The following is a 23,925-nucleotide window of genomic DNA, read 5'->3' on the forward strand; positions in this document are numbered from 1 at the left end:
TTAATCTGTATTATGTGAAAGTGAGGGTTAAATACGTTAGATAACTGAGCAGCAATGGTTTGCTCTCATGCACACTCTCTTCTTTTTTTTGATTAAATAAAATAAGCAGACACTAAAACCTTTAAAGAACATTTTTATTTTTATCCAATGTGTAGGAGGCAAGAACAATATTTGCAACAGTATGATAAAACAGCACATTACCCAGTTCTGCATGAGTCAACACGCATTTTTTAACTTAGAAACTGTAATGAAAGGCCGTGATGCTTCAAAAACTGGTTATACTCTGTGGATATCAAAAATGAAAAACTGAAATGTCACGTTGCTAGTGAATATTTCTAGCACAAATTCACCAGCATAATGTAAGCAGGCATGACCCAGGACAGATTACAGATTGCAATAAATTTGGGAGCTCCTTTGCTGCAACTTTATGGGAGATCTTCATATGTACCACAGGACTTCATTCCTCATTCTGCTATTCAGTAACTTATTGTGATGGAAAGAGCCAAAGATGTGCAGTTAGATAAAATGTAGTTCTCTTGAAAGTTCATATTTAATTCAGCTGCCAAGCAAAGAAGGCTGGTCCCAAGTATTGATCCTTGCAGAAGCTCAGCATTTGGTTGTGTCATGAGTTAACACTTCAGTCAAAGCTGATATTCTTACTAATGGCTGCTGCTGAAGTGTACATACATTTTTTTGTTTCATAACTAAATAGTATTACCTACAAAATCCTGGGATGCTTTTGCATGTTTGTATCCTCAGTTTGTGATAGTACACTTCTGGGTTTTGGGAGATACAAAGCTCACTCCTTCCCCATCCAAAGGGCATTTTTGTTTCTTGACGAAACAGTCATTACGCCAGTCTATTGAGTTCAGACTTATCCATTACTTCGTTGTGATGGCTCTTCTTTTCATTTTTCTGTTTATAATTCATGTGAAGAAACCCACCCCCTACAATAAGACCTGAAAAACAGAGAACACTCATCAGTAAAGGGAAGAAAAAACCTTCTGAAAAGGTATTTCAGCAAAGGATCTGTCACCCTCACTGTAATATCCATAACGCTTTACCTCGTGTTCAGGGACCTGTGGCACTGGTGGGTACGATCAGATGCCTCAGGGCTCAGGAGACTTCCCCCAAAGGAGAAGTTCTCCTCTAGGATCTGACCAGATGGCAGTGTCTTTTTTAGCCCCCCCTCCCTTTGACCAGTGATTTGTCATGTTTGTTTTGAATTGTAGTCCCAGGGTTTTTTCCCAATGGAATGGCAACTCTGTCATAGCAAAGCTGAGACTACTGCCAGCAAAACAGTTCTTCAGGAACTCCTTGGTATCTGTTAGGAGCAGCTGATGGACCCCAGAGATTTGTGCACTTATGGCCGAGAATGACTAAGATTTTCTTTTGGCCTGGACTAGAAATGCTTATACCCTTTATCATCCCTTGTCATATCCAATCTGAAGTGTCTAGATGTCTTCATATGCATACATACATCTATATATGTATATATACACATCAAATATGCATATGTGTGTATATATATATTTGATCTTTTCAGATCATTATGAGCTTGTTACACTGTATGTAAATTTATTTCCTCTCTATCAGCATTAGATTATCTATCACTTTAAACGTCTCTCTGTTCCTTTACTAAATTAGAAGTGCTGAGCTACTCGCCTTGCCTCATTCATTGCTCTGAATATCTGTTCTGTAGTTCTTATTTTACATTCATATTTGTGATATCTGAGTAGTTAATCAAGGAACATGCCTAGTATCTGCCACATGATGTTTATTTTCCCACCTTCTTCTTAGTGGGAGAAATACCTTACAGGAGAGAGACAGTTTGTCTTAACGAAAGAGTTTCTCCCATCAGAATGGATTGACTGAGCGTTTGGGGTGTATTTTTTGTTTTGTTATATTTTGTTGTCCACTGTCAATACTCTGTGTTTCTTTTAAAGAAAGTAAGACTGCAGAGGATCCTGGCTCTTAGATGAAAAGGTGCTGAGGCCTGAGAGAGGCCTTAGCTCATGCAGGAATTCATTCTGGTGTCAGACAGGCCCCCAAGAGACTGCTGGTTTTATGGTCATATGTTCTGAGCTTCAAGGCCAAACTCAATGCTTGTAATCTCCCCAGGTTTCATAACATCTTTAGATACTTCTCATTGGTTTTTCCTTGCCCATCTCTGATCCCTGTTAAATCCACCTGAGAGGCTATCATCTGATTTTGCCTTTACAGCAAAAAGAACTTCCTATTGAAAAAACCTGCGTATTCATTTCAGGAATTCTTTTAAAAATCCTTTATGAGCTACTGTGTGTTTCAAAAGTCATAAAGCAGTAGCAACTTCTACTGTGCTCTCTGAAGCTGACCAGCTCTCTTGTAACGAAACATCTTTAGTCAGTTATCCAACATAATTTTCACTTAAATATGGCGCTATACTCAGTGAGGGATCAGACTAAGGCATTATGCAGAAATAGGTGATGTGAGAAGCTTGAACAGAGATTATAAAGATGCAGTTTGAGGGGTTTCTCTGTCAGTTGCATGGTCTGAGTATGGCTTCTTCCATTTTAAGTTAAGGGCAACAAAGCTGGTGAAAGGATGGGAAGTCATGTCCTGTGAGGAGCGGCTAAGGACTTTGGACTTGTCTAGTTTGGAGGAAAGGAGACTGAGGGGCAACCTTATCGCTCTCTATAGCTTCCTGAGGAGGGGATGTGGAGAGGGAGGTGCTGAGCTCTTTTACATGATATCCAGCGATAGAATGCATGGGAGGGGCTCAAAGCTGCACCAGGGGAGGTTTAGACTGGCTATTAGGAAGCATTTCTTTACTGAGAGGGTAGTCAAACACTGCAATGGGCTTCCTAGAGAGGTGGTTGATGCCCCAAGCATGTCAATGTTTAAAAGGCATTTGTATAATACCCTTAATAACATGCTTTAACTTTTGATCAGCCCTGAAGTGGTCAGGCAGTTGAACTAGATGATCATTGTATGACCCTTCCAACTGAAATATGCTATTCTATTCTATTCTATTCTATTCCATTCCATTCTAATATGAAAAAAAGATTACCTCATGTTTTGGAAAAAGTTTTAAGCTACTTGTTGAAGTTGCATCAGCTCATGCCTGTAAGAACATAATACTGTTCTCTACCACTTAACAATATAACTGTAGTTTGTTCATGTAAATGCCAGTTTCTCATAGCTCAAAACAATTCTCCATATGAAAAATGAGATAGGTGAATGGAAACATAACTGTAAGCAATGGGTACCGACATTGTAAGCATGACATCCCTGGATGCTTCGCTATTTTTACTATAATCTGGAAGACAAAGACGAGGCTCCAATCCCTTCCCTGGTGGGCAAAAGGCAGTAGGAAACAATGAAGTGGCAATATGCTGCAAGTGCAGCATTTTCTTCCATCAGAGCTGCTTTCTGTGCCATTGTACATGCATGCAGAAGCACAGACTAAAGAAAGCTATTCCTATGACCAAAGACAAGTTTGCAGCAATCATGGTACCAAATAATGAGATCTTCCGTCTTTTGCTCATTCTGCATTCATGATATCTCTTCACCCAACAAGTGAATCAGTGTCAGATGTACAGCAGTACCATTATATCAACCAAGAAAAAGTGACCTACCAATGATGAGTAGGACTGCGATAAGAATCCCAATTGCTTGGCCAGGGCTTGGCCAGGAGTGCTGACGCTGTACTTCGATAAAACATGACTTTTCACTTGAACACCTGCAGATGTTTACTGCAAAAAGAAATGCCATGAGGTTAATGAGAAGTGTGGTAGTCCAGTTTGATTATTCATAAACATAACTGTTGTCTTGAAAATAATAGTTCTGTGCATAGTATACCTTCAAGATTGACTTTTCTTTCCAAAGGTGGGTTTCCATTGTCATTAATTAGTACTGGAACATTATACACCTTTTCTTCAAAGTTAGCATGTTTGGGAGAGAGGTAAGCATGAGTAGCTGTAAGTAGGAAATGAGACATTCATGTCAGTGCAACAAGGAAAGTTTGCTCAACATTCATCCTAGCTGCAAATGCTCTTTTTTAAGGCTGCTTTGCGCATGATGGTAGTTCCTGTTTTCCCCCATGTCTTCCCAAGTCTCATTGGTTTGCAAGCATTAAGTCAAAAGGGACCATCTGAATGTCTAGTCTGGCTTTCAGCATAACATGGTCAGAGAATTTTCTTCCTAGTTTCTACAGCAGGCCAAATCTGATCTTGGGTAGTGCTACACTGATAGCATCACATATAAACAAAGAATATCCCTCCATACTCATAGAAGCTATAACCAACTTAAATTGTCCCCAGGAAAACTTAGTAGGACAGACCATGCAGAAGTGATTTGTATTCATTTAAGGACATAGTACATTTTATTCTTATACACTTCTCTCGTAAGTACTAGTGAAATTTTAGCTTGCAGCATATTAGATGTAATCTCTTGAAAAAAAATATTGATGATGGAGGTGTTCAAATAAATACATGCCAAAATGCATGTAATTTCTCAACAATCTAATTTTTTTCTATATGGAATACTGGATATGCAATAGTAGGAACAAAAAGGAATTCAATATTTCTTTATATTTCCCAGAGTACTTAGAGAGTCCCATATCATTACAAGAATAGCTTTATTAACTTACCATTGACTTTCGAGATTTCCCAATTATTTCTTGCACTGGTATCATCCACGAGAGAAAAAGTAAATGCTGAAAAATACCACTGTTTATCATCATCAGTAGCTTTAATTAAAGTTTTCTCTCGTCCACTGATTGGATGGCAGAAGAAAGGAGTATAATCCATAGCTAACCGTGGAGGGTTGTCATTCACATCTTTTAAGTGTAGTGTCAAGGTTGTTTTGGATTTCTTCGCTGGATTATCTGTAGAGTTTAACAGAATGCAAAGTTACACGCACATCTTGGACTTACATGCTGGGTCGTTCCATGTGGAGGTGTTGCATAGGTACACCATCAGGCAGGCAGTAGGAGGTGGTGTTCTGTCTGCAGATTGCAGAGGCAAGGTCTCAGGAGGTCCTGAGGGACTCGTGGTAGCTGCCACCACTTTTTAAAAAGCATTGTCTATTTATCCCCAACTCTTGCTAACTACGGAACACTTGGAAGTGAAAGGAGGCAGATAGACCATGGTATCTAGTAAGCAGTAACATCCATCATATCTGGTAAGTGATCACATCCAAGGTGACCAGTGCTCTTTGAAGCACTCTCTTAAGCATAGAACTCCTTAAGTTTCCCATCTCTTTTCTATATATAGGAAATGCAAGCCGATATTCTGCCTTAGAGCCAAGACAAGGGGCCCAAGAAGAGCTTTCAGAGCTCTGTCATTTTTCCAGCCTGTTCCTGTAGACACAGCCCCACTCCATCTCAGTGCTTGAGGAAGCACTCCTTTTTCCTGACATACAGGAACTGCATCTTTACCCATATCCCCCAAAATGTTGGCCAGCATTATTGTTTATCTGTGTTTAATAAGGGAAATCTAGATTTATACCTCATTCAATCAGATACAGTCCAGAGTTTAAAATCTCTATTCAATGTAAATCATGTAATGAAATCTCCTCAGATGGGCTATCTGAAAGATTCTAATGGCTGGAACTAGGAGCCCTAATATATTTCAGACTAACTAGTGTAATAGTTAATAAAATGAAATTGTGTACAAGATTGCAAGTTATTCTCCAGGTATGTTTTTGGGAAGCCTAAACGTATCTACAAGAAAAACCAAAATCTTTATCGCTACAGAGGAAAAACGTGACAGAAAATGTTGATGCTGAAAACACTGAAGAAATTCTAACCTTCTCTATAGCCATGTGGCTCAAGCAAATACAAGGGCATATGATAGCTAACTTCATGAAAGCTATTTTAATCCTCATTATCTATGACATCAAGATTTCTTGGAAGAAAGTTAAATTCTTAAGAAATATATACTGCTGAGTACACATCATATGTGCCTGTACTTTTCACGGATTCATTCATGGGAAGTATGATAATTCCTCATAAAGCAGTAAGGGCAGGGGATTCCTCTGCATGTATTTGTAGTTGTTTCCTCGCTTACTTAGCTCTGATGCAACAACATCAACTGTGTACGTTTCATGCTGTTCTCGATCCAAAGTGGAAGCAGTGTATATCTGCCCAGTGGTTGAATCAATCCTCAGCCATTTCCTTATGTCACCTTGTAAGGAGTATCTTTGGAAAGAAATAAGAAAAAATCACATATACTATTCCAAATCAGGAAAAGCTGTTGACCAAGCAAATACTACTTTATTGATTTTATGCAAGTAGCTTGATTACAATTGTACTCAAGGAGAGAGTTCTTGGAAGAGTCCCAGTACTACAGCCATCCAGGAGAGACGGACAGAGGAAGAGAGGCCAAAATCATCGAGAATAAAGAGTGAGGGCAGAACCATGTGAACGCCACTGCTCCTCCAGCCTGCGTACTGCAGCATCACCTTCCTCCTAACTGGGAAACCTGGGGCTTTCCTGAGCTTTTGGTCCAGAAGTGTGCTCTGTCTCAACCCCATGTCCCTCTCTCCAGCACATCTCCCATGTCTTGGTTTTGATGGGGGAACAAGCCAAAGGCTGAGGGGCAGAGGAAGCAGTACAGCCAGGCACCCTTTTTTGGATCAGTCAGGGGCCAGGATTCCAAGGTAGACTACGAAGGTCATCTGCTGCCAGTCTGGAGAAGCCTGCCATTACCATAGGGGCAGCCTTGGAACAGAGAGTGCCTTAAACATCACCATATAATTGCCTTTATATTATTGTTTAAAAAAAACCCCAAGGTCTCTGGATATTTGCTTATACAAATTTAACCATGAACATACGACCCAGCTAAAGCACAGGCATTTGCTTGAGTAGATGTGACCTGACCTTCTCCTTCAGTGCTTTTGTTCTTTCAGTACCCCTTGCATTAAAGACGGCATGCTGACATGCTTGTACATCTTTTACTTTCTATACTTTTTATTTTATGTCCTTTAACCTATTTTTTAGCAGAAATGTGGTTTATGTAAATATGAATTCCTGTCATCTGTCTCTGTCATCATCCCCCAGAGCTTCTGGACTATGTGGCTCCCATTCAAACCAGTTTGACACAAGGTCAAATATGCTAAGTTCCCAAAAGTTAGGGGTGAGTAGAAAGCCAGATGAGAAACCTCTGGGAATAAAAATCCACGGGAAGCTTAACAGTCATATTCTGCAACTCCATTAACTACTTGGTGTTTTGCTGAATTTTAGTTAAATTTCAAAGATTTTTTTATTTTAGATTGATCTGTTCAGCATTCCAGCTTGGAACCATGCAGTGAGAGCCACAAATAATTCTTCTATCCAACTCTACTGTGTAAAGTGCATTTATACCATGCAACACAGCACTGTGCATAGATCTGTGAACTGGCAGAGACTCAAGGTGGCTTGACCATACAATATGGCATTAGGCTACCAAAAGAGCCAGTTTGAAATTTTGCATCCTGCTCACAAGCGTAGGAGTTGTCTTGCACAGAGCTTCACATCCGCAGTAGAAGCAGACCTATTGTCTTCGGCAGTTAGAAAATGAAATTAATTAATTATCAATTATAGACTTGAGCTTCACTACAGGTTGTGTGTTTTGGTGGAGAAAAAGCCCTGTCTGGTTTCCTGTGTAACATGAAAAGCAGCAACTATCCTGCTGATTCCTAGGGGTACACAGTATATGCCTCATTCATTAGTTAAAGGTGTTACAGATATGGAAACCCTGTTATTCTCAGACCAGCTCTGCATTTTTCCTGGATACATATATCGCCTTTCTTCCTTTTTAGTTTTCTGGTTCAAGGGTCCCACTGGCTGATGCTTGTCACAGGACAGAGAGAAGCTGGTTAGAAAAGCACTGCCCTGCAGTCTCCTTCAGATGAGTCACCGGCCACCACCCCACCACACCTTCCCCTTCTAGTAGGACATGAGACTTCCATAAAAAAGTCTTTTCCTGCATGCCAAGTATGGAGCATGTTTTCCTTGTACCTCTTTTAGAACAATTTTCTAAATCCTAAATTCAATCAATCAATCAATCAATAAATAAATCATGAACACTTTTTTTTACCGTACAGTATCCCCCTCAGGATCGTGGGCCTCCACTGTCATGACCAAGCTATTGACAGGAATATCTTCGGACACTTCTCCTTTGTAAACTGTCTTGTGGAAAACAGGTGGCTCATCCACATTTGTCACAAAAACTTTAAACAAGGTGAGGGAGCTTGAGTTGTACTGCACGCCTGACACCAGCGGTTCGGGGTTTGTAGCGTTGATCACCAGGTTGTGCACTGGAGCTGCTTCAAAATCAAGAGTCTGGATAAATCAGGAAAAAAAGATGCTTTAAGCAGCAGCCCTGCTGCTGCAGGGATCTCCCATGGAAAACCACAAAGTCCCCCTCTTCTCAAGGAGGATATTGCATCCCAGATACAGACGAAATAAGGAAGAGCTGTCAGGAGCAAAATGACATTGTGAACAGTCAATTTAAATGAAACCATATGCCCATTTGGAGGCCTCCTCAGCAATGGCATTTCCTAATAATGCTGCCACCTGCCTGACTAAGTTTAACAACTATATGCTGTTTACAGCAATAGTATTTATAGCTCTGTACGAGAAGGTCTTGGGTGGCCTCCGGGTGACAAAAGTCATGTGAAGGTTGTTACACCATGGAGTTTCTCACAATTGTCTCCTTGAGAAAAAATGATACGGAGGTTGAGCCTGAAGATGGTCCAGCAAACGCTGCATCTGCCTGTCCTTGGCCTGGCCAGCAGCAGGTGAACTGGATGCGAACAACATATCACCCCTTGGAAAACGAGCGATTGGTTTTCTGGACCTATAGCTCAAGCATCTTTGAGAAAGCTCATTTCAAAGAAAGAGCACTTTTGCTATTGAAATTCATGGATGCAGCAGAAAATGTTCCTTGTATTCCTGTCTCCAGCATTCAACATATGGGTTGTATCACCTACCCCAGCACGTGCTGACCTTAGCTTTTTTGCAGTTAATGTTTGCTTCAGCAGGAACAAACTGTCTCTCCATCCTGACATTGAGACATGCTGGTTTCACTTGCACCTCCCATTGCAAAAGCTGCCAATGGCCCAGAGCACCAGCAGGGAGGAGGATCTGCCCCGTGACAGCCCACCGCCACAACCACAGCCCATGGAGGCATTTAGCTGGGTTTCTCTTTTCCAGGAATGCTACTTCAAAATAACTCTAGTAAGGCCATTTTTTTTCTTTATGGTGCATAAAGACCTACTTCATTAGCCAGAGCCTGCTCTGTTGGAGAAGGGGCCAGCAGCAGAGCCAGTGGAGGGGGCTACTGGTGGCAGTCAGTGGGTAGGGGTCAGCGAAGGCAGGAAGATAGGTGTGCCTGAGCCCAAGAGTGAGGCCTCCTGCAGTCTGCACCGTGCTCAGGGTGTCCTCACCCCACCACCAGCCAACACCCTGCTCTGAAAATCATCACCAGGATAATTGTTGTTTATGACAAATACGTATATATACAAGAGAAGAATAAACCCATCTAGTCACCTTGTTGATCTTGAGGAACCCTCGGTTTGTTTCAGGATCTGTCTCTATGATGAACGTGTTGTTTGGATCGCCTTCCTTCACTTGGTAAATGATGTAGGAGCTACCTGTGCCAGGCTCGTCTCCATCAGTAGCTTGAATTTCTAATATCACTGTCCCTATCGGGAGACTTTCTGCAACAGTCACGCTGTGATACTGAGAAGAGAGAGATAGTTGAAACATGACACACCGAGCACCGTCTGCTGATAAAAACCTGAGTGCTACTACAAGCTTGTGACCCACAAGCGCGGATGCATTTTAACCCGCAGCAGCCTTGCAAGGGACGGAAGCAGTGGGTGCAGTTCACAGCAGAGACATAGCCAGGCTAGGGAGATGTACAAAAGCATCGGTGAAGTGCCTTGCAGCAGTACAGGTGAGCTACCTCGCAGCCCAGGAGAACCCAGAGCTGCAAGATGGACACTAGAGCCTCTGCAAAGTTGCTATATCCCCCTTTTCCCAGAAACTGGACCACTGTTTCTGGTTAAAGCAAATAAAGCCTTTGATTTCCATTCACCTTCTGGCTTTTCTGGATAGAGTAATAACGTGTTTGGAAGGGAACTTTGGAGATGTTAGCTTTTTTCCATTTAGCTATTTTAATTAATTGTGAAGCCTTTTCTTCCCCCTTTCCCTCCAGAACTTATATTTCTGGAACAAACTGTTTTAAAAGAATCATTTATTTCTGTACACATAGTTTCCCACTGAGCAAATTACCTTACAATTCAGAATTAACTATCAGTCAGTCCTACTGTTCACTGTTTAGATGCAGCTTGCCTACGGGAAAGCTGGAGAGGGACTTTTTACAAGAGCGTGTCATGATAGGACAAGGGGCAATGGCTTTAAACTGAAAGAGGGGAGATTTAGATTAGATATAAGGAAGACATTTTTTACTCAGAGGGTGGTGAAGCACTGGAACAGGTTGCCCAGAGAAGTTGTAGATGTCCCATCCCTGAAAGTGTTCAAGGCCAGGCTGGATGAGGCTTTGGGCAACCTGGTGTAGTGGAGGGTGTCCCTGCCCATGGCAGGGGGGTTGGAACTAGATGATCTTTGAGGTCCCTTCCAACCCAACCCATTCTATGATTCTATGACTCTATGATTATATGGTTATATGCAGGCTTTCCAGCAAATCCTTGCCTTTGTTTTCACTGGTGTATTGCTCTGTTACTTGTTCTGTAAATGGTTAGTTTCCCATTGACATTCTATAGATGTTGAACGTATGCTTGAACATTTGTCAAAAGTTATTGGGATATTGAAAACTGTGTTAAAAATACTCACATCTGATTTTTCAAAGATGGGAATCTGATCGTTGATGTCGATGACATGTACTTGCACGTCACAGGTTGTTTGGAATACTGCACAAAAAGAGAACAAACAACGTCACAGCAACCCTTCTGCCCAAAACAACTTTCCTCCAAAAGGGTTCACTGTGAACAAAAGTGAGCGCTGCCAAGTTACCCAATCCGAGCAAAGTTTTGCCGTTGTAAGAAGCACTTGATCTCCGATATCTCTTAGTCAGTGACAACCTCGCTCTCTAACTTACTATTCATCTTCCCAATTTCTTCAGCATTGTCCCATCCTGTTTCATTTCACTTCCCTCACATTTTTTAACCATTTGCCTTTACCAGGACAGTGATAGCTATGAATTGTGTTAGCTTTCTCATTATCACTTTTGCACATTCAAAAGTAAACACCGAGTTGTTATGCTGCCTTGTCCTCTTGCTGGGCCATCAGGCAGCACCCTCGCTTTCGTTAGAGTCAGACTTAAACTTCAGATCTATGTAAATCGAAGCACTGTCTGAGCAGGGGCACCCATAGCAATGAGTGTCTGTGATTTTAAAAGCGTACTCTGTCTGGTCATGTGCTATTCATATGTAGCTGGATTTTATTGTTCTACAGACGTGCTTCATGAGCCGAAAGCTAAGAAATATTCTAAACAAAACTGTTTGGATGAAATTCAAATAAACATCCAAAACAAATCACCATCTTCTCCCCCTGCAAAGTTTTCATATCATCTGCCTAAGTGATGCTATTTCATTTTCAGACATGTCACACTGCTTTCTTTACATGCCAGTTCCTCCATCCACAAGTTTTGCCTGACTATAAGGACTCCAACACAAAGCGTTAAGCTTTAGTACGGAGTTTGATTTCCTTTCCGTTCAGTGAACCACAAAGGACTCCTGGGAACATACATAATTGACAAGATTCTTTCTGAAGATTTATTTCAGCTCTTAATCTGAGCAGCTGTGTTTAATTTCTTGATTTTTTTCAGTGAGTCCCTTTGAAAGATTTTAGGGGAAAACCACAATCATGATCTCTTAAGTTTTTTTCCCCTGTGGAAGGAAATCTCTTACTGGTGTACTTGTTAACAAGCTTCCCAATTTATCCACACTCTGCCCTAGAGCTGGTTTCCTTTCATACTTGCATTATGAATCATGATTAACCTCTCTGCATCTTGAGAACAAGGCAGCACTACGCCAGAGCAAGCCAGCTCCCAGTGCTGCTGGCTGTCCAGGAAATCCTTCAGGTCTCCTGTCATCCCTTGGACACTGAGCATGGGGGATGTGAGTGTGAACAAGATTATTCCAATATATAACAGCAGGCATTACATACCTGTATCTGTCACCAGCACCTTCAAGGAATAGCTGGATGCAATGCGCTTGTTTAACGAACGGCTGGTTAACTGCAAAATCCCAGTGTCTTGCTGAATAAAGAACAGATTACTTGCAGGAACAGCAGGAACCTGACTTTCAATTTTGAACTGCAGACGAGAGTTAAGAGTGTCCTCCTCATCCCGGTCTGTAGCGAACACGGTGCCGATATGACTTCCTGTGGTAGAGGAGAGACCGGAGTCAGTCAGATAATGCCGTGGCCCTGTTCCTTCACAGAGGTGCACGCTGACAACAGTGACACCAAGGCAATAAAAATACATTTCTGTGGGAAGCACCGCAACGAACACCATCATTTGACTTCTGGAGTTTTTCCTTTAGCATCCCAACCAGCTAGGGGCAGCCCGAAAGGACAGTGCTACGTGTTCTAATCAGAAGAAGTGACTGTAACAACAGACATGTCAGCCTTGAAACCAAACAACTGATGAAAAGACTTAGGGACTGATTTTGGTAACGGTCTGTGGAAGTCAGAGGCGTTATGCTTGGAGGAGCATGTGGATGAGGGAAAATGGGCTCATGCCACTTTTAGAGTGGTATTTCTTATATTAGTAATAAAAGGGGTGGTTTTCTTTTTATGTTCTAAACAGTTGTCCAAAACTGTGATTGTGGGAAAATGCAATTTTATACTTTAAATGGAAGAGCATTTTTTAAGTAGGGATCTCAGGTCTGTCCTCCTCAGGTTATTGAAATCCTTTCCGTATGAATTATTAAAGTGAAAACAACAGGACTATTTGCACAGGAAAACATTTCCCTAGGAGAGCTACATTTTACTCTTTGGGATCAGAATTTCTAGCTTTATTTGTACCCAGCTGGAAAAAAACAACAGGACTAGAATGATGTGTATAAATTAGTAGAAGCTGTTTTCTTACCTCCACCTTCATTTTCTTGAACTTCAATTACAGTGAGGGCCTGCTGGCACACAGGAGGATTGTCATTAATGTCTTTCACAATAACACTAATTTGCAGAGGCTTGTCCACCAGTTCTCCCTCTTTATCTTTTGTGATCGCAAAGAAATTATACTGCAATAAGAATATTGAGATTAGATGTGTTGAATGTCCGCTCTGACAATATTTTGCACTTCAATGTGCAACTATGGGTTCCATTCAAATTAAATGTCCTCTCATATGCTTGTTCAGTATTTTCACTCTGTTTAATTCAGAACTCTTCCATCACACCTTAGTACCTCAGGTCTGAGTTCTCAAAAGAATTAAAAAGTCCTGAACTCTTTACTGCATTGTGAACTTTTTTCTTGAAAAATTCAAGAAAAGCAGGAGTCTCATTTTTGTAACTTTGCAAATTCATGTGTTACAAACAGAGATAGAATTCCTCCAGCATATCTGATCTCTGGTCTATTCTGTGTCCAAATTTCCTCCAAGAACAAAAGGAGACAGAGGGTTTTCTCTTTAAAAGTTCCCCAGGTGAGGATCTTCAGGGCAACTTTACAGTTGCAACTGCAAGTTAAACTCTGCTTCTGCTGTGGAGAGATCCCTGAGGCCCTGGGATCTGGAACAGATCCGAAACATCCAAATCTCCTGCCCTCCACAAATGTCATCGCCCACCTCTTGCTCACGCATCTACAATCCTGCCGTGGTTGGTCCATATTGTGCATTATACATACATCGTGGGCAGTGATTGCTACTGCCAGACCCATGGAGAAATGTTGTAGGGTACCAAACTGAAGGCTGTTTACAGTGTAGTAGATGAATGTGCTTTCATATCTATCAAGTCATTCCCAAACCAAAATGACAAGAAACAAAGTTTTTGGGTTTTTTTTGCCCTTCTATCCTTTCTAGTGAGCTTTCTCATATTTACTCCCACACCAATAATCAGCTTCCTGGTATGGTCTCTTCCATCAGTGAGGTTTTATGTGTTTACTTACAGTATCTTTTTCTTCCCTGTCCAGTGGTTGGGTCACATAAATAATCCCATTCCGATCAATGGAAAATGGGAACTTGGGCAGATTTTCTTTTACAAAAATGTCATAAATTACATTTGGCTCATTTGAGTGCACCTAAAAACACAAAAATAAGTCAGGATAGTAAGTCAGAAGTGTAGACTGAGATATAACAGAGATTATTTCTGAACCAAAACCAGAAAAGACTGCATTCCTGTTAGCTTCATAAACCAGAAAATTAACAGTTTGGCAGAGTCTTGGGACGAGCTGCAGAAAACCAGACTGATAATCCACATCTTCTCTCTGAATTGTTGTGGTGAAGCCATTTTACCTCAGTTTCTCCAGCTGTCCAGATGGGCTATGACACATCTTTTTACGGAAGGTTTTAGTTCATGGAGCTAAACGGTGATACATGAGAAGAAAGCATTTTATGTATTTGAATGTCTTGACATGAATTTATTCCATCTCCTTGCACTATGTCCATTCCTGCCTGTTGTTTTGGTTTATCTAATTCAGAGATGTGGAACAGCAAAACAAATATCCAGTATCTATCTGCATGTATACGTGTGAATGCTCTTTACATGCATCAAAGTCTGTGACGAATGATCTTTAGTGGGATGCTTCGGATTTAAAATGCAATGCAGTTAACACATTGCCAAACTAACGAAGGAGTCAGTAATACTATTCATGTTTTATACAATATAGCAGTAACTGCATTTCATTTTCCCCTAGGCAGAATCAACATGTCATTGGCTGCCACATGAAATATATATATATATATATATACACACACACAAGTGACCCCAGAATGGGAGCACTGTTGCACGTTAGCTTTTCTTCCACCTGTTTTCACTCTAGACTTCCTCGGGCTGTTACTGAGGCCAGTGGGAATAGCACAGAGTCAGTTACTCTTGCAGACAGGATCCGAGAAATCTTGCCATATCAAAGGGATGACAGCATTGGGGGTGTCAGTGCCAAAGCATTTTTCAAAGTCAAACATTTCTGAGAGGCTGCTGGCCTGTTAGTTAATATTTACTGATGTACACATCGCTATCGGTCTGCAGTTATGGGCAAAATATTTTGCATTTGCTCTGCAAAAAGAGGGAAAGCGTGGGAATGCAGGATGCTGAAGGAGCGCATTTCAGTCCTTCCTAGGTACTTTTGATATAGCAGGTGTGCTGCATCACACAAAACTGGTCACAGCATATGTCCCTGAGTGTGGGGGACTGCTCATAGCAGGGTTGCAGTGGAGCTGGTCCCCTGCCAGCGGATGGATGAAGCTAAGCTCAAAATAACTTTCTAACAGGTTAGCTCCTGATTCACCCAAAGACTGGGGGGCCCATGGTATTAAAGTGCAGCTGGAAGTGCTCAAAGAAACCCATCAGGAGAGAACAGCGGCACCTCCACAGAGGCACCCAACTACCACATGTCTGTCTGGGAGCTCACCTGGCGTGTCTCAAGAGCTTTATCTTTCATATTGTGCCAAATAGCCTTGTAAAGCACCTTTTTTCTTCCAGTCAGTATGCTGTAACAGAATTCTCCGAATGTTTCCTCTATCTATGAGATATTTTCACATACGGGCGGTGCTAACAGTCTCTCCAAACTGAAGGGCAAAGTCCAGTCACTCTAACATTTGTATTGACTGTATCTAGTCACCTTCAAACCATTAACTTTCATACTAACAATAAGTTAATGAGACCTGCACTAAAGATAATTTGCAAAGGATATCATATGATAAAGAACCGGGAGGCGCCAAAGTCCTTCTGAAGAGCCTGGTGTTAAACGCAGTGAGGACACTTCACAGTTAGCTGGGAAGAAATGACTCTGTGGCACCAAGGAGAGTGGCAGGGAGCGTGGCCAAGGGCCCTACCTGGCTGATGTTGACAGGGTGGACCCGGGTTGAATTTTCTTGGATGTAGATGGTGGGGGGAGCTTTCCACAGGCTCTCTTTTACAGTGATGATCACATCGGCACTGCTGGTGAAAGCATTCATTGTCGTCCCTGCCATGTCCTTCACGGCGACGACGAGCGTGAAGGTGTCCTGCTTTTGAGGATCTAAGTAATAAGAGCCTATAGACAGAGCAAAGAACCAAGTAAAACAAAGTAGAGGCTGTGAAGATGATTCATCTGCCCATTGACTCCTACATGCATTATGCTTCTTCATTTGCTCCAGACTCATTCCTTCAATGGGCCTCTGTGCCAAAACTCAGCAAGCCATTTCCTCTGGCTTCTCTGAACGATGCAGCACAGCGTCATGTGGACGTAACCATATGAGACTCCTTTGCTGTGGTCTCATGTTGTGCAGACGCATCACTGAACAGCCCTCACTCCAGTTAGGCACTTGTTCAGCCCAGCAGAAAAGACGGTGTTTTTAAACCATTGCAGTTTAGTTGGGTTTTAGGTGACCAGCTGAGTTTTCTCTGCATTTTTTATGCTACTGCTTTTGGGATTCTAGATTTCAAGGAAGCGAATTAATCCCAAGATATGACTCAGCATAGTCCTGAGGACCAGAGGATCTACCTCTCATCTCAATGTACTTTTACATCCCAAACTCCATTTCTGCTAACATCCCTTGAATTTGGTGGGACACAAAGAAAGTTCCCTAAGACCAGGGCCTCAGTGGAGTATGTCCTACTGACTACGTTTATTCAGAATTTAACATCAGAGCTGTGTTTTTGTTTTGTTCCTATGTACATTCAGGAACTCATGTTTGCTTTTTGACAAACAAGAATCTTTTTACATACCTGTCCTACTCAGTGAGATTTCTCCAGTTACATTATTGATCTGGAAAAGCATTTCCGCATAAGGATTGGGAAAATGATGGAGAATACTGTACGTCAGTTGTGCATGGAGAGTTGTAGGATCATCACGGTCAGTGGCATGGACAGACATGAAGGGCTTGCCTGTTCAGATTAGAGAAGAAACAGTGGTAAGAGGAGACCAAAATCTCAATACATAGTCCGTTTGAGCAGAGCTCTCAAACCAGGAAGGCAGCTTATGGGGAGCTGCTGTTGTTTCATAACGCATCTCTCATGGTAAGCCACTCTTGCATGTGGAGATTGCATTGCCTGTGTACCGTCCCACAGGTTCCCCCTCCACCAGCTCTGCTTAATAGGATCACAATAGGTGTGAAGACCAGTTGATGAAGATGACAGAGCAAAATCAGAGAGCTATCTAACACCCAAGAGTGCCTGCACCCAGAACGTAGCTCACTGGTATCTCTCTTTAAGACCACTTTACAGTCCTTATACAAATCAGTTCAATCCAAAGCACCTTGACAAAAATGCCCTGCAGCTGTGACACAGAATTAGAGGAACAATCCAATAGTGAGAAAAAATATGGAAATGCATGGTGACATAAGTGAATTTCTGCATTTTGATCAGCAATGCAACATTCAAAATCTTTTTGACTTGCATGAAGTTGAAGAACACAGTAAAATATTGCAGAATGGTTTTCTGACCCCATGGAGATTTACATGTGTATTCTTTGGCGAAATTTTCTTCTTGAGTCCATAGTCACAGTGATAACAGCTGACTGAGTCCTTTGTTTCATTCCCAAGATGTTGGTCTTGAATTGCTCTTTGATACTTTCCTGATTTCTGGACTGGGTCACTGCAATCCATAATCTAAGACTCTTCTAAATTGTAATGTTCAGACCACGTTCCAAGAAGCATTGGTCTCAGTAAACACATACCCCATATCTACACTGGCATTTTATTTCACTGATGTGCAAAGACTTACATATTCTTAGCATTCTCTTTCTGTTTAGTCTTTGGCAACCTTTAAACTTCTCCTAGCACAGGGGGTTTTTCAGTGCAATGGAGAGGGCAGCAATACTTGCCTGTTAAGTGATACTTGTAAAGCAACAAGTAGTATGAAACATTTCTGATTACATTCATCCCTTCACACCACATAGTGGTCACCTCTTTGCACTTTCATTATATTATACATGTTTGCATCCTTATTTTGTATAATCCTGTGGGAAGCGAGACTGATCTCTTTTGAGCTTGTTGAAGTGTATCACCTACTTTATCTTCCTGTTTAACCAATTTACCTAGCTTCCTATTAACTACAATATTCAATTATTATGACGATCACCTGGACGGTAGTTCTGCCTCACTACTCCAGTGTACTTTATTTGGTCAAATTCTGGTGGGTTGTCATTGATATCCTCCACATATATGGTAACAGCGCAGGGGCCTTTCACTGTGTTTCCCGTTTCATCCAGACTTTCCACCTTGATTTGGAAAAAGAAGGAACAGCAAAGGAATATTTTCATGTAGATAAATTAAAAGACATAAATGAACATCAAAATGGATGACATCAATGGATGTCAAAAGCCAAGTCATTCTTACTGTGACACAAATTTGGTGAGAGCCATCACTGAGTGGCTTCACCTACAAGGACAAATTTATCACAGTAGCCCACTGACAATAATTCACCACAGTATATAATGCCAACAAAATGAAATAACCCACTTCTGCATCTGAGACACTTTTCAGAGGGCAATTTCTCACTTGCAGTCTCAGTAGACTACTTGTATTTTTGCACAGCTTAGACTTCATGCTTTACTTTAATTAGATATTTTCTAAAGAACAAAGAGAAAACCCAACATGATATGGTGGACTCAAGTGTGCTATTGTAAATATCAACCAGAAAAACAGGCTGATCTAAGAGTTTGTAAAGAAAACTTAATTCTTAGTTGTGATTACATTTTTATTCTGAACAATTTGACTTCTTATTTTTCAGCCTTCTTTGACTTTAAAGCACCAAGTATATATCAGGTCTGTCAGACTTCATTTTGTTTGCACATAGTAGGTCAAATCATGATTATTTATGTCTAAACAACTAAAATCAGACCAGTTCTGTCATCACTTCTTCTTGTTTGTAATGGATCCCCATGTTTAGGGTTAATAACTACTGGTGCTAGAAAATTACCCTCTCTAATTCCAATTCAAGGGTGCTTTAGAGCTGAGAACATGAAACTATTAAACCTGAAGTGCTAGACTTTAGAAAGATAGCTAAGGCTAACAAAAACATCATTATGGACTTTGTTCAGATATTGATCCTCTCATGATTGTCTTCTCAGTTGCTTTGCCTCAGAAAAATACAATACGTTTTTTCTGACACAGAATAAGTGCACAAGGCTATCCTGAGACCAAAAGATCGCCTACCCGCTGTCCCACTCCCAACTGTGTTTACAATGAGATCCTTATGAGAAGAGCATAATAGCAGGACAAGCACACATGCTCTTTCCTCTAATAGCCTCCAACATCTGCCAAACAGCTTTCTGCTGTTACCTAACAGAGGTTAGGTCTGCGCCTCTGTGTCTAAGTGTCATTTGCTCACACCATTTGTCACTAAATAGATTATAATCTTCGTAAGTAAATTACAATAGTTTATTTTCCCATTCCAGCCGTGGAATTCACCCTATCAGTCTTCGGGGGTAACAAGCAAATCTCATTCATGGGGCCAGGTTTCACTTCCAGTCAAGTGTCCTCCTCGTATTAGAAGAATTAAAGGACTGGTGTTGGCATCAGGGTAATTTTTGTTTTCTCAACATAACCTTATTCTGCTAAGGAGCATTTTCCTGTGCAAAGTCTTTCAGAACTATAAAACCACACACCTTTCAGTAAAGCTGAATATTAAAAATTAAAAAGCTGCCTGTAAACATAGACAAAAGAAATAATTTGATATTTCAATGGTTTTCCCTTAATTTCAAGTTTACCAAAAAAGGGTGAATATGAATAACCAGCTCATCCTATTTTTCATTGAGTTTTTACCTGCAGCCTGTGCACTGCTTTGGTCTCCCAGTCCAGGGACCCATTGAGATACAGGATGCCTGTCTTCGGCACAATGTCAATTATTCCATCTTTTTCACCAGTTACTCTGAAACTCACAGCAGGTGGCTCAGATGTGAACTAGAACAGGGGAAAATCATAAGGAAAATCATCCTTTTTTCAGTATTTTCACCATAATCTAAGTTATTTCATGCTTTTGTGTCTTTGTCTTTTAAAATCCATTGCAAACAGTGTACTTGGCTAGGGGAATGACATTCCAAGAGTCTGCTCAAACAAATCTGCTCTTTTCTGATCCTCAACAGAGGAGATTTAACACTATTTCCTGAATGCTGCAGGAAATCCCAACTGTGGTTTCTTTCCAAAACAAATGTCTGCTTGGGACAGGGCTTTGTCTGAGCACGGGAATGGAAAAAAATGACACACATCCTCCATTTGCCTGGGAGCTGGTTCTATCCTTCTGTGGTTAAGGCTTTGGGAAGAAAACCTCAAAGCTGAAGGAAAATGATGACACAAATTACAACATGGAAACCCATTCTCTAGGAATGCTGATTTTATTTATCCTCTTAAAATGTGTTTGAGAGAAGGGGTTGTCTCCTGCTTTTTGCATGTAGACTCTTGAATTCTCAGACAGAGGAAGTCAAAGTTAATTTCAGATCCTCTCAGGGGACTGTCATCCCACCAGCACAGATGGCAACACTGCCTGTGAGGTCAGCACGTGCAAACTATGGGGTTTTTGACTGGAGTGGATACCAAGAGACACTTGATTACCTGGTAAATGAAGCGTACTCCCCCTCCTTCTGGAAGAGAGAAATTCATGTCCTTCAGAGGCCCACTTACATGCAGGTTCGCCAAATTCTGGCACATAGCCTGTGAGAGAGAGAAAGGGATGTAGGAATGCAGCTGAGGGATGTCTGCTGTCACCACACACGAACAGCAGCTCTCCATCACTGAGCCCTTTGCAAGTTATTTTGCTGCAGTATGATGGAAGAGACTCTTGTTGGTTTGTACTGAAGATTTTTGCGTTATTTAGTGCACATCCATTTTTAAAAGCAGCATTGTTTATTAATTAATTTGAAAACAAACATTTGAGCCCTGCTCTTTTCTAACCACTACATAATTAAATGAGATTTGATCTGCCTTCAAGAGCAAACAGAAGCACTGAAGAACTGAGGGCAGACTGAGAGCAAGAGGAAATTCATAAAAGCATTTCTGGATCACCTCTGTGTTCCCACCAGGACCAGCCATGTCCCATTCAGGAGCCGCACAGTCCTGTGGCCATGAGTATGTCCAGAGACCCAATGTCACACTTGGGGATGGGAAGGAATCGGGGCTCTCAATTTTCTCAGTGTATCACTACATTTTTCTGTAAGGGAAACAGGTGGACCTCCCCAGAGCCCCTACCCCACCACCCTCAGCGCCCCAGTGATCTGGGCAAGCCACTCAGGCCCTAAGCTTCCACAAGCCAGAGCAAACACATCTTGCTGATATCTGGCTTCTACCTCACAGCAGAAATGCCATGTAAGTCTGTCTGTCTGTCTTGGCCTCTGTTTTCTTCCTACGGCTGGCAATGCCTTCACATGGTGTTTTTTCTGGCAAATTTTTAATGAGTTGTATATAAGTTTTATAACCATCCCCTCCCTAGTGCCCAAAGACCTCCAGACACGCTCCTGCCTTAATGTTTCAGGGCTGTTCCTGCTTTCAAACAAAAAAAGCAAAGTAAAAATCAGCCTCCTAGAGTAGTCCTTGCACACAAGACAATTCCGTTTATGGTTCAGTTAATCTACCTGTTTCTTCAAAGGCAAGACCAAACTGCGTTTGAAGTTTGAAGGCAATGGATTTATACTGAAAGAGGGCAGATTTAGGTTAGATAGAAGAAAGAAATTTTTCACTCTGAGAGTGGTGAGGCAGTGGAACAGGTTGCCCAGAGAAGTTGTGGATGCCCCATCCCTGGCAGTGTTCAAGGCCAGGTTGGATGAGGCTTTGGGCAACCTGGTGTAGTGGAGGGTTTCCCTGCCCATGGCAGGGGGGTTGGAACTAGATGATCTTTGAGGTCCCTTCCAACCCTAACCATTCTATGATTCTATGATTCTATGCCTTAAACACCCACCCTTCTCTCTCTGTCACCCTCCTCTTGCCAAAACTGAGAAATCACCTACCAGATTTAGGGCTCCATCATTTGGCTGCACAGGTAAAACTCCCTTTCTTCTCATGTAAAAATGACTTTATTCTGCTTTACAGATTCAGAATGTCATTGCCACACTGTCCATCACCCCTGGTGTCGGGTTCCAGGAGTACATGTTCTCTGCTGCGTGACTTTTCCCCTGGATTTGGTCCTATTGCTGCTGGGACAGCTATTTGGCCTCTCACAGAAAAGCACAGCTTACATATTACCAAGGGAAAACTTAATTCTGGCTATGACAAAAACATAGCTAAGTTCAGCACAATTTACCCTAAAGTGCTCCTCTGCGTGTGTGTGTGTGTCACAAGTGGTGTTTCAATAACACCAGATTCTGCTTAATAATAGCCAGAGATGCTGCTCTCCTCGCCTACAAGGGTTTGTGACCCTTTTTGTAAACAGGAAAACCAGAATATTGTTACAACTGGGGAAGAAGGGGGAGGGATGCTAGTGAACACTACTGGCAGTAGAAAAATATCCCCAAAACCCATGTAATAGCTACGCGTACCAGGAAAGAGTACTTTGCAGCTACCCTTTACTATTTTTGCTAAATGCTGACTGCTGGCCTCTGCCAGGGACAAGAAAGCAAGACCCTGGATCGGACCTGATACAGCTGTTCCCATGTCGTGCTGATGGGCACAGCCTGGCTCCTGGAGGTTTTTCCCAGGGCCATTTTGCAGAGAGGTCTTGCTTGGTCATGTTCCTCTCTGTGGAAGAACAAAGGCTGATGCTGTAAAACCCAAGGGGTTCAAAGTGCAGGCTGTGAAGCAAGTAAGAGATATCTCTTCCTGTTGATTAAAATTACTTTATATGGACCATAAATATTTCCAAACGTATGTCTACAGCATGAATCACAACTCAGGAACCTGAAGGGGAAATAGGGCTTTCTCCTTGGCCCATATCTGGCTGGCATCCCTTTTGAAGATGGCTGTAAGGTCTGTGGAGTGGCTTCACAGGGGTTAGCACTGCCACGGGCAGCAACTCATGAAATGGGAAGGATAAAGGAGGTGTTCACTACTGCACATCAACCTCACCTTGAGGGTCTCCAAATTCTGAGGAAATTTTTTTGTAGACTTGAATTTGACTCATTTTTTTATCTTTTCCATTAATTTCAGTTGTAAAGTAGAAGCCGCCACTGTAGCCTTTACAGACATCAGTAAATCTATTGACTTTAATAGACAAGGATCATAAATAGCATAATTAATACATTTCAGTTCCAAAAAGTCTTCTAAACAGGGATTCACATAGATGGAATAATGAGGATAAATAATTAATATGCGTGGTTTAAACTATGTGCCATTATATGTCTTAGAATACATTTAATATGTCAGCACATGTATGTATAATACACACAAGCACGATACAGATGCCTTCACCATCTGGTGAATTGTTGGAGTATTTTTTTCCTTTTCTAGCACGAAATCCAAGTACTGGAAGAAGTAACATCTAAGGGGGCAACTACAAGAGGCAAAATAGGTAAATGGGTTTCTTCCAGTTTTTTTTACATTTTTTTTCCTAATGATTGACACATCTTCTTAACTTTTGGCCATGGGGTCACAGAGGTGTCGGGGCCGCACTCCCACACCCAGAGCTACAGCCACCCCGCCAGCACACGTGTCCAGCCCACCCTGCAGACTGGGACGCCCCGCGGGTGAGAGCGCAGAGGCTCGCAGAAAATCTTTGCCATTTGCTCCCCAATAAATGAAGGAAAAGCTGTAACTCACTGCGTGAATGACAAGCAGAAATTGAAGTCCACACAGCTTAAACATACTGGAATATCCTTTGCTTCAGCTCCTGCAAAGGAGAGATGATAGTCACTTTAACCCCATAGAGTTGTCCCA

At 41.7% G+C, this 23,925-nt stretch overlaps 1 protein-coding gene across 1 annotated transcript; it reads right to left on the bottom strand.

The window, feature by feature from the left end:
• Window positions 1-849: 849 nt before the first annotated feature.
• CDH17 (cadherin 17) lies at window positions 850-23,853 on the bottom strand. The gene is made up of 17 exons (XM_009981096.2): window positions 23,809-23,853; window positions 20,677-20,775; window positions 19,891-20,028; window positions 18,206-18,344; window positions 16,853-17,011; window positions 15,979-16,178; window positions 14,094-14,225; window positions 13,083-13,233; window positions 12,158-12,373; window positions 10,823-10,899; window positions 9,515-9,706; window positions 8,061-8,305; window positions 6,051-6,181; window positions 4,631-4,867; window positions 3,841-3,957; window positions 3,618-3,734; window positions 850-959 (listed from the first exon to the last, which is right to left on the bottom strand). Exons 1-17 carry the CDS (start codon window positions 23,851-23,853, stop codon window positions 850-852), a joined length of 2,505 nt encoding a protein of 834 aa, XP_009979398.2.
• Between the last annotated feature and the right edge of the window lie 72 nt (window positions 23,854-23,925).

This window comes from Tauraco erythrolophus, chromosome 3 (assembly GCF_009769465.1).
Source record: "Tauraco erythrolophus isolate bTauEry1 chromosome 3, bTauEry1.pri, whole genome shotgun sequence".
In the NCBI taxonomy this organism is placed as follows: Eukaryota; Metazoa; Chordata; class Aves; order Musophagiformes; family Musophagidae; genus Tauraco; species Tauraco erythrolophus.

What these genes read in the sequence shown, in the direction of transcription:
- CDH17 (XM_009981096.2), bottom strand. Translation starts at nt 23,853, where the DNA reads ATGTTTAAGCTGTGTGGACTTCAATTTCTGCTTGTCATTCACGCA. An exon ending in GAGGCAGAACTACCGTCCAG is followed by an intron (nt 17,012 to 18,205) that starts GTGATCGTCATA and finishes TAATCTGAACAG; the next exon opens with GCAAGCCCTTCATGTCTGTC. An exon ending in CCATCTTTGAAAAATCAGAT is followed by an intron (nt 9,707 to 10,822) that starts GTGAGTATTTTT and finishes CTCTCTTCTCAG; the next exon opens with TATCACAGCGTGACTGTTGC.